We start from the raw sequence: 11,501 nt of genomic DNA on the forward strand, positions 1-11,501 counted from the left end.
TCATGTATTTGGATGGCTGTAGGGTTGGGGATGGCTGTAGGGTTGGGGATGGCTGTAGGGTTGGGGTGAGCACTGCATTGTCATTTCCTTCTTAGGTTCACATTTCAGATGCCTATTGTCCATAAAAAGTAATATATTTTTAAGGCCATCTTGGTGGGGAATAGGTTTTTGGTTTTGTTTTTTAAAATCAATTTATTTTACTAAAAATGAAGCTTTTGATTTTACTTTTTATACTATGTATTTTTTCTTACCATACATTCTTCTTGGTAACCGCAAAACACCTAACAGCCACAAAACACCTAAGCCCAGCTTTGGTCCTCACAGGACGGCATCTGTCTTCACCTTCTCTGTTGCCATCCACATTCCTTGAGTGCAGTTCAGGTGCTGAGATTTTTACCTTTAGCGGCAGACCATCCCCGGCAAAACAGCTATTTGCTCATGAAGTAAATAATTCAATGAATGCCCGTAAAGTTTGGGTATTTGTTTGTTTTTTTTGGAATTCTTACTCTCACTTTTAAAATCAGAAGCTTCTTCCTTCCTATTTTCTAAACTACTACTTTCTAGTAAATCTGTGTGTCACCAGATTATGGTTCTTTGTCACTTTGGCTTTTTCTATCATTCAGGTAACCGGCTAAACTGGGCTTGTGTCTGCCTGGCTTTTCCTTCCTGAATAGTAACAAGAACCAGGAACTAAGTGCTGCCACATACCCCGTTCCGTACTTGAGACCAGTGCAGGAGAGGATTCTCTTGCTCAACTTTTAATGTAGATGGAAGGCCAAGCAAAGATCAGTAAGCTGCTAGAGAACAGCTCAGGTTTGCACTTGGAAGAGAGCAGGGGGTTGGTGGGGTGTGATACACATGGATAGTTTGGAAGAGCCAGGTTTTGGCGTGTTTGGAAGATGGAGGAGATGGGAATTTAGTGTGGGGAATTTAGTGTAGTCCAGATGTAGTCCAGATGTAGGGAACTAGTGAAGGTTTTTGATTAGGAGTCAGCGTGATGAGAGTTCTTGAGATGAATGGCAGTAACCTCTGGGTTATGGAAAGCTGGCCACAAAACGTCTATATGGAGTGATCATGAATCTGGTGACTGTCTGCCGGGCTGTCCCCGTCTTACTTAATGCTTTAATTTAAACCTTGGATGGAGACAGAAGGCCACCATACCGGGATCATACGTATAACTCAGAAGCTTGGAATCAGTGTGCCTAGTGAGTGAGTCATTACAGACTCATGCTGGCCAGAAACCCATGAGGTGAAAATTAGCAGCCATCAATGTGAAAGCCTGTATTGACAGTCACAGCCTGAGTGATGGCTGCCTGGGTGGCTGGTCATTTCCAGAAGGCCCAGCTTTTGTAGGGTTGTGATGGAGCAAAGCCTTAGCTTCAAGGTGGTTAAAATAGAGGCGTGGTTGAGGCTAGTGCTGGGCCAGGGCAGGAGGATTTTGTCTGCACCTGAGCAGTTCTGCCTTGTAACATACTCCCTGCCCGCTGGAGAAGACGGGGCAGGGAGTGTGGTGAGGGATTTTAGCTATTGATGGTCTAAAGATGGAAAGATGGAAGCAGTGGTTGATGTCTTCATCTGTTTGAAGGGTGGTTGTGAGAAATAGAAAGTGGACATGGGCTATGTCTGAAAATAGTGGAGGACTGAGAAACAGAATTTTAGGCAAGAAGGAAAAATCATCTGACACTTTCTGTCCTAAGTTGATGCTGTCTGCTGTCGAAGGTTTTTGTTTAAATATTTAATAGCATTTCTGTCTTTGAGAGCTGCCCCTCTAGCTTCTGTGCTGTCCTGCGACGGGGAGTTGGGATTCTGTAAGCTTCAAGTCCCTTTTCTTTCATAAAAGTGGATATTTTACCTGAATTTCTAATGCTTGAGTGGTAAAGCTGCCATTTGTCCGCTAGTGTGCAGATCCCTCCTCATCTAGTGTTCTGTGCGATAGTGTGAGTTCTCTTGTTCTATGTAAGATTTTGTGCTGTTTTCCTGTTGCCTTTGAAACAGTGACAAAGATTGAACTTCTCTGCGTTTTTTGTTTGTTTGTTTTTGTAATTGTTGCTGCCTATTTTCTCCTCAAGGGAAATATCAGTCGTCAAGAAGCTGTTAGCATGATCCCACCACTACTCCTCAGCGTCCGGCCTCATCATAAGGTAGCGTACAGCAACTAGAAACGTGTGGGCGGGCAGCTTGTTGACAGTGTCATGCCTGTTTGTTTTGTGGAAACCATTTTTTCTTAATATAGTTAGTCCTTTTTTTCTCCTTTTCACTTTGGATAAAAAGTGATATGTACATATCTTAGTTTCTTTTTTTTCGTTTTTGTCCTACTTGATTTTTATGGTTTAGAAAACTATTTTCTCCCCTTTAGTTTTATTGATTTGTTTACTATATGGATTGTCTTCAGTGATGGTGATTGGCTAAATTAGGTTGAAAACGGTAGTGAACATGTATCAAGAGCTCATCGTATGGCAAGCATCGCTCTGTGCTCTTTTTTCTTTCCTTTTTTTTTTTTTTTGAGACAAAGTTTCACTCTCGTTGTCCAGGCTGGAGTGCAATGGCGCAATCTTGGCTCACCGCAACCTCCGCCTTCCGAGTTCAAGCAATTCTGCCTCAGTCTCCCGAGTAGCCGGGATTACAGGTGCGCGTCACCACACCTGGCTAATTTTGCATTTTTAGTAGAGACGGGTTTCTCCATGTTGGTCAGGCTGATCACTAACTCCCGACCTCAGGTGATCCGCCTGCCTCAGCCTCCCAAAGTGCTGGGATTACAGGCATGAGCCACTGCCTCTGGCCTTGCTCTGTGCTCTTTAGGTGAATTAGTTTGCTTTATCATTCACACAGCCATCCAAGGGCAGATACTGTCACCATTTCCATTTTTCCAGATGAGGAAAAGGAAGCAAGGAGAAGTAATTGACCTGATGTTATGGAGCTGATAAGTGGCTGAGCTGAGATTTGAGCCTAGGTAGCTCTGTTCCTTAGCATTATGTTCTCATGATTCTTACTGGTTCATCTCTATATTTCGTCTCACTGGCTTCCAGTTTCATTCTGCTCCCATCCTCTTTGGAGACTGGACCTATATCATTCTGTGATTTTGGGGCAGTGTATATTATGGAATCCCTAAAAGTAAAATATGTCATTCTATAGACTCTGTAAGGAAGTATATTTAGATCTGGGAATAGAAATTGAAAAGCTAGAATTGCTTTAAATTAAATGCAGAATATTTGGTTTTTTAAAAACATGAAACAGTTTCTTGCTTTGTTAATAGATCTTAGATATGTGTGCAGCACCTGGCTCAAAGACCACACAGTTAATTGAAATGCTACATGCCGACATGAATGTCCCCTTTCCAGGTATGCATTGGACTTGTGTTCGGAAGGGTAGGAATGCCACTTTGGCAGATTGTAGACAAGGAAAAGACTCTAACTTTGCCTGCTCATTTGGCCCTAAAGTCTCCTGTGACAAGCAGATGTGTTTTCTGTCTACCGGAAGTAGACCTGGACATCTTGCCTGCCACCGTCAGTAGTACTCAAACCAGCACACTCATGCCTTGGGGGAGCTTTATTTTAGAATTATGTGTGTTTTCTATAAAAGCAAATGGTATTTCTTTATCAAGCCTCCTTATGGAAGATAGATTTCACTCTTCGAATTTTTAATAACAACTTCCCCCTTCCCCCACCTTTGCTCATTATTGTTACTATTATTATTATTATTATTATTACTTACTGCCTTACATGAAGGGTGGTAGTGTATAGTTGTTGAAAGCTACTGTCAGACTCCCTGGGTTCAAATCCCAATCGGCAAGTTACTTACAGTGTTAGACATCCCATATGAAATGGGATGCATCAGTATGTAGCTTGCGAGGTGCTCAGGAAATGGCAGCTGTTATAGTGACACCGCACCCCTTTCTATTGAGTGGAAACAAATACCTCTCGTGATGTTTTAGAGTCAGCTTTCTTCTCGTCCTACCTTTGTTCAGGCAAACTTCTCTAGTTCTGTTTTAATAGGCATATTTGTTAGGTCTGTTTTTTGAAGTCTTCTTTTTTACGTTATTTAAAGATAATGCCTTGGCTAAAAGGCCTGCTTCACTTTTCCCTGTTTTTAGTTATTTTCTCCACATTGGCAGTAAAGAGCCTTGGTGTCCCAGCAGCAGCAGGTTCTCCTCTTTGTTTTGTGGATGTTTTGCGTTTTATACTGTTTTGAAGAGTGGCTTTGATCATAAATGTTGTCGGTATATTTGCCTTTTTGCTGGGGGTGTGAGAAGAACCAGAAATGAGCAGAGGCACACCCAGTAGAATTCTCAGCCTGCAGAGCCTCCCAGGAAGAGCTTCCACGTTCAGGTGCTTGGGGCCCCACCCTGGGAGCCTGACTCACAGTCAGAGCAGAGTCCTGGCTCATGTTCAGGATTTTAAAACATTTGTAAGGTGATTTTGTTGTTTCTACACCTTTCTCCTCATCTTTTTTTGGTAATTAATTGTTACTAATAATAGAAAAGACATTTTTGGTGTGGTAATTGGCACAAAGTGAATAATTGTTGAATAGATGACTTCTGAGGCTTTCAAAATTCAAGTGTCCATAAAATCCATCCAGAGCCACCTGGTTCGTTTTTTTGAACCACTTAACATAATTCTAGAAAACCTTGACTGTGGGTCTTAAGTTTGGTGGATTGCCACTTCTCACTAGCTGACCTTTAGAGGTCACATATTTCAGGATGTGACTCCATTAGGCTCTGTTTCACCTGACACTGCAATTCTGTGCCTCCAGAGGGATTTGTTATTGCTAATGATGTGGACAACAAGCGCTGCTACCTGCTCGTCCATCAAGCCAAGAGGCTGAGCAGCCCCTGCATCATGGTGGTCAACCATGATGCCTCCAGCATACCCAGGCTCCAGATAGATGTGGACGGCAGGAAAGAGATCCTCTTCTATGATCGAATTTTATGTGATGTCCCTTGCAGGTATTTCTCTTATTGGCCAGAAAGCCCAAATCCACTAAAGAAATCAAGTCAAATAGAGACTAAATGAAGTTGTGCATGAACATGACACATTTGTACGTGAGTCTTGGGGTGCAAAGAAAGGTAGCGTGAGCCGAAACCAAAAGATGGACTCGTAGAGTCTTAATGAGAAGCAGCACAGCAGATGCTGGATCAAGAACAGAAAGGGGTGGTTGCGATAGCCTGCAGAAAGATAAAGAGAAAAAAAAAACTGAGAAAATACCTAAGAGGAAAATAGAATCTTAGAGTCATTGCGGTGTGTTTTAGGATGTTATTGCTTGGAACAATTTGTGCACCCCTACTATTTTGTATTAGTTCTTCCAATGAGTACAGTATATAAAAAAAACTTTGTCATAGAATAATATGCAATCACATTGGATTTTATGGTATTTAGTTCAATGAGAGAAATTTTGAGCAGGGTGCAGTGGTTCACGCATGTAATCCCAGCACTTTGGGAGGCTGAGGTGAGTGGATCACAGGGTCAGGAGATGGAGACCATCCTGGCTAAGACGGTGAAACCCGATCTCTACTAAACAAAATACAGAAAACTAGCCGGGTGTGGTGGTGGGCGCCTGTAGTCCCAGCTACTCGGGAGGCTGAGGTGTGAACCCAGGAGGTGGAGCTTGCAGTGAGCCAAGATGGTGCCACCACTCCAGCCTGGGCGACAGAGTGAGAGACCCCATCTTAAAAAAAAAAAAAAAAAAAAAGACATTTTGGAGTTCAAGTCCTTAAGAAATTCATTTTACTTGTGTATTTATACCTTTCTTGAGATAATACGTCAACATTTTAGATATTTAGTTTATATTTATAAAATAGTTTATTATTTGTTAAGCTAGTTTTATTAATAAATAAAATAGTTTAGTTTATTGTTATAAAATAATATTCATGGTATAACTGAGTAACAGTTTTTTTAAAAGGAAAGAAATGCAAGTAAAGACGTCATCTGTTCCGTTCCCATAGGAGGTGCACAGATGACGATCCCAGGGGATAATGCCTTCTGAATGACATAAGTTTGTCAAGACCAGAATCCAAAAGCTGCCACAAAACTTGTTAGCACAGAATGCAAGGTTTAAATACGATAACCACATTATGGAAAAATGCCATTTTGTTTCAGTGAGTGGCAGAGTTACTGCTCATGGCAGAACTCAGTATGAAACTTGCAGCTGGTGGCTCTGAATATAGCCGAGTGTTAAAATATCTGGAAAAAGTCCTCTTGAAAGTGAAATTTAGAATAGGTCATGAACTGAAGTTTTATTTCCCCTAGGTTGCAATTTTTCAGTATTCCTTTGGGTCTCATGTTTTCCCACACCTGTTTTTTGATCAGAAAGATAAACTCGTTCCTTGTATCATATTCTGAGATCTGAGAACACAGTGACCTTATGAGCAAGAGGTTGCAAGCTGGGGAAATTTCTGAAATTGTGGTGGGATTTCTACCATGCAAGCCACTAGTGTACAGCCAGGAATGCCATTGTAAAGTGGGGATTACATCTCATGGGACACTTCCATCCTGCAGACCTAGTCCCTCCTGTACACGGGGTTGGACCACCAAGGAAAATCAGCATTTACAGAGGAAGGCAGCAGAAACGCGTTACCTTCTGGGAAAACAGGATAGATAAAATTAGGCACAGAAAATAACAAATCCAGTCTTTATTATGAAATACACGTGGAAGTAACTTCCATTAACAAAAACATGAAAATAACTTCCATTAAATAAAAGTAGAAAGTCAGAAATGTTTAACTGTGGTTGTAGGAAAAATTTAACTAATATATTAGCCTAACTGGAAAATTTCTTATTAGTCATTATTCATGTCATTCTGATTAAAATATAGTTGTTGATTAACTGAGGTTTTCAATAGTATTTTAGGGTGTGTGTCCTAGGTCTGCAAATTAGTCTTGCCTAGTATTTTTTCCAAATGGAAGCACATTAATATCTCTTTAGATAGCGAATGGAGTTTGCTGTTCAAATCCATTATTTTCTGTTTGAAAATTGAAGTATAATTTAAAAGTATAATACATTAGAAAATCCCGAAAACAAAAATGGAAAGTTAACTGTAGTTGGTGAAAATGGAGATTGTTTCCTAATTGGTATTGGTAATGCTTGTTTTGTCACTTAGCTTGAATGTGACATATCTTTTAAAGTGCAGTCATCCACCTGTAGGAAGCTTTACACTCTTAAATACCTTTTTTTCCAGTGGAGACGGCACTATGAGAAAAAACATTGATGTTTGGAAAAAGTGGACCACCTTAAATAGCTTGCAGCTACATGGGTAAGTAAAACTTCATCACTGCTGACGCCGTGTGACAAGTAGGTTAGCACAGATTTATTGTTATGTAACTGAGCATCCAATCTTTCATTATGCTATAAGCATCAGAGGATGGGCAATGGCCACCTTCAACAGTTTGATCAGAAGTTATTTGAAAACCTTTCAGGAGCAGTAACTGCACATTGTAGACCTTTCAGATAACATGTTGATGAAAAATGCCTTCTGTAAAAATTTCCTGCAACACTTCAAACATGTGTTTTTCCATGAAATGACCATTTACCTCTTGATGTATGTGTTACTAATTTTTTCTCTCTGTTTTTGTTCTCTTGTATCATTGTTTTGCTAAGAGACATTTTGATCTCTTAGAAGTATTTTTCGGTTGGTTTTTTATGATGGGGAACTCTTCGTTGAAGAACATTTGGAACATTCTTAAAGAGAAATCTCATAACACAATGATCGTGTCTGTTAATGTTTGGTGTATTGTATTGTTTTTCTGTTTATAGGGATTTTTTAAGTACTTTTTTCAAATACTTTTGATCATGCTGTCTATAGAGCTTTGTATTCTTTTTTTCATTTGACATGACAAATGCCATGGTCTTGCATGCAGGACTGTACTGTGCCTGAGCCAAAGCATACTAATTAGCATCCACCACAGCCAGTTATAGCAGGAGGCCTCACCTCCATAAAATACTGTCTACTGTTTTGTGACACAGAGACAAGAGTTAGGACTGGAATGTATGATACCAATTTTTCGTAGAAATACCACATATTTAGAAAGTATGGAGGTTTTTTAAATAGTGAAATTTCATCTGATACGTTGAATTCTGTTGTTACTGAACTTTATGCTTTGCTGGTTGACATATTGGGAAAGGTTAACAGACCAGTAAGAACATTTATATAATACATTTTTTTATTAACATGAAATACTTCATATAAGTTTACTCTAACTTCACTTAGATCCCTAGAAGATTTTTTAAAAGTATAATTGTGTTATAAAAACTTGTAATGAATATGTGACGTAAGTAGGTGCTTCTAATATGTGCACTTTATGGATGTGTTTGGCCTTACAGTCATCTGATATCTCCCCTTAGCTTACAGCTGCGGATTGCAACGCGCGGGGCTGAACAGCTGGCCGAAGGTGGAAGGATGGTGTATTCCACATGTTCACTAAACCCTATTGAGGATGAAGCAGTCATAGCATCTTTACTGGAAAAAAGTGAAGGTAAGCACACTTGATGGATCTTTTATTAACAGCTTATGCTTTTCAGAGACACTGTTTTTCTTTGTGTTTCGTATTCATGTAGACCTTTTCCTGGGAATTTGTTTATATGATGAACCTCTAACTTACGGTTATGGGTTAAGGAGATGTCCTAGTTAAAAACACGTGGATATGTGGTTTTGCTATATTTTGTGAATTGATTGGAATTTGGAGGTTTGGAAACAAAAGGAGTTTTGGCTATTTTTTCCTAAGTTTGAAAGATTGTCAGATCCTTATCACTGTTTTTTTAAAATTTTTAATTGTAGTGCAATACACATAACATGAGGTTTACCATCTTAATCATTTTTGAGCCTGCAGTTCAGTCCCGTTAGGTATATTCCCATTGTTAATCATCACCACCGTCCATCTCCAGAAATCTTCACATTGCAAAACTGAAACTCTGAACTCCTTTAAACACTAGCTGCCGTCTCTCTCTCTCTTCCCTGCCCCTCACACCACCATTCTATTTTTTGTCTGTGTGAATTTGACTACTCTAGACCTCACAGAAGTGGAATCGTACTGTATTTGTCTTTTCGTGACTGGGGGCTTATTTAACTTACTGCAGTGTCCTCAAGGCTCACCTGTGTTGTAGTGTATGTCAAAATTGCATTTCTTATTCAGGCTGAACACTATTCTGTTGTTTATGTAAACCGCATTTTGTTTACCCATCCGTCTGCTGATGGACATCTGGGTTTCTTCCAGTTTTTGGCTGTTGTGAGCAATGCTGCTGTGAGCACGGTATACAAATCTCTCTCCAAGACCCTGGTTACGATTCTTTGGATATACGCTCAGAAGTCGAATGGCTGGATCATAGGATCATATAGTAATTCTGTGTTTAATTCTGGGGGGACCCCACCATGCTCTTTTTCACAGTGGCTGCATCATTTTACGTTTCTACCCCCAGTGCACGAGGGCTCCAATTTCTCTACACATTCAGGGACACTTCTTATCTGGGGCTCTTTGTTGTTAGTAGCCATCCTAGTGGGTGTGAGGTCACCTCATACAGTTTTATACTGAGGGACCGACAGATAATACAGAATATTCTGAAACAGCAACGTATTTCTGCAGTGTATTGATAGAAAATATTTCTCCTTTTATGTTTTGCCAAAATGTTAACTTTTCCCATCATATTCTCCTTAGAGTCAATAATGAGAAATTTCAAACTTACCGTGTTTCCTGTACCCATGTGTGTGAAGTCAGTTGGTGCGTAGCCAGTGAGACAGGCATTTCCTGGGCAGTGCCCACCCACTGCCATCCTTCCAGTGAGGCTCCCCTCGGCGACTGGCTGGTCTGGGTTGTGCCCTCAGCCCTTTGGTTGTTGATGCCTTCACAGTCCTTTAAGCTGGAATTTACTGTTGTGTTTATTTTCCTGCGCTTATGTAGACCTCTGTAAAGATGTCATTTCTGGATGATGTTTTTTGCATGGTCATAATTGCCATGGTGTTGGTGATACTTTATTCCAAAAGGTGTGTGAGGGGGAGCGTGGGGGACATAATGGTTTAGTTGTAGTGAAATTACTCCTTCAAGTGTGATTTGGGATTGGTTGTTAGGACTGTTGAATCCTGCTCAGATTTTTGTGTTCATTAGCTAGGAATTTAGAAAACCATGATTCCAGGCACCTTGAACAGCACAAACACCTCCTGGTTCCCTTGCCACAGTCTGCTTTCAGATCCCTGAGAAAGAAAATGGATTGCATTTATTAATTTGCATGCCTAGTTGCCATTTACAACTCAGACTTGAGGGCGAGCCCCAGTTCCTGGGCGTTCTCACTGCATTCTTTGCTGGTGCGCCTTGTCTTTTTTAAAGACAGCTTCTCCCGGATTCTCGGTGAGCGGCTTTCTTAACTTGGGGTGAGCGGTCACAGCCCATCTTGTGCTGCTTAACTTAAAATGTTTGTAGATTCTTTAAGCATTTGCTACTCTCCTAAGTCTCTGTTGCCTGGTTAAGTACTCTAGGTGGTTAATTTTTCCCCTTTTTCTGTTGTAAGCTTGTAGCTGGGACCAAAACCCAGATCTCCTAAGTTCTTAGGCGAGAGAGGCTCTTGCCCGCACAAGCCTGTCCTTACTCGTGGCTGGAATCATCCGTTGCAGGCAGGACTTGCTGACCTGAGTCCACCAGGCTTTACTTTCCTCACATTTGAGATACTTGCCGTTTGCCTGTCTCATTACCACGAAATTGTCACCGTTCAGAGAACACGCTGTGTGCTCTTTAGGCTGGGTGTGCTGTAGGACTGGGTTACTTGCCTGGAGCTCTGGATGCTGTCTGCCACCCTCTCCTGTTTCCTGAACATGCCAGTGTTTGAAGGAGTGGCTTCGTGAGGGATTGTCTTCTGAAAGCAGGTTGAATCCAAGTTCTAGTTCTCATTCCCATGGGTCTCTCTTTGCAGCAGCAGCGGGGAAGCATCATTCTCCTGAAAACCCACTGATCTCTAGTCGGGGAAGAGTGGACAGAACCTCACACACAGTGCACCGCATTTGAAAGTTAAGAGTGAGCAAGTGTGACCCAGGCACGGGGCAGTGAGGAAGAGCTGCAGGGTGAAAAAGAAAACGGGAATGCTAGTGATCAAGATTGTGAGGAGGGACGAGCAGATGTGGGATTGTCCTGGTGTACTGATGGGTGCGTCTTCATCCGGTCTGAAACTTCCTTGCTTATGGATTTTCATTGGTCTTTCTGCTTTTCAGACTGGCCGGCTGGTTCCTTTTCTTGTATTTAGAATGTTACTGCTGGTTTTCTGAGTGAATGCTTGCCAGTCTTTTCAGACTTCACTAAATTTGTGGCTCTAGCTGACTTTATGTCTGTCTGTATGTGTGTTTGCAAGGTGGGAAGCATTTTTTTTTTTTTTTTGAGATGGAGTCTTGCTCTGTTCCCCAGGCTGGAGTGTCTGTATTTTTCTTGTATTTAGAATGTTACTGCTGGTTTTCTGAGTGAACGCTTGCAAATCTTTTCAGACTTTTCGGCCAGCTTTCTGCGTGTGGGGGGCCTGTGTGCAGTATGACGTCAC

General features: G+C 41.1%; 1 protein-coding gene across 1 annotated transcript in view; it reads left to right on the forward strand.

The window, feature by feature from the left end:
• The window catches only part of NSUN2 (NOP2/Sun RNA methyltransferase family, member 2), a 51,428-nt gene that overhangs the window by 26,041 nt on the left and 13,886 nt on the right, over positions 1-11,501 (forward strand). Inside the window, exons 7-11 of the mRNA XM_011969410.1 lie at positions 2,070-2,141; positions 3,254-3,338; positions 4,750-4,942; positions 7,171-7,245; positions 8,334-8,464. Coding sequence (XP_011824800.1) covers positions 2,070-2,141; positions 3,254-3,338; positions 4,750-4,942; positions 7,171-7,245; positions 8,334-8,464 — 556 coding nt within the window. The remainder of the gene's footprint in view (positions 1-2,069; positions 2,142-3,253; positions 3,339-4,749; positions 4,943-7,170; positions 7,246-8,333; positions 8,465-11,501) is intronic.

This window comes from Mandrillus leucophaeus, unplaced genomic scaffold (assembly GCF_000951045.1).
Source record: "Mandrillus leucophaeus isolate KB7577 unplaced genomic scaffold, Mleu.le_1.0 Scaffold89, whole genome shotgun sequence".
Lineage (NCBI taxonomy): Eukaryota > Metazoa > Chordata > Mammalia > Primates > Cercopithecidae > Mandrillus > Mandrillus leucophaeus.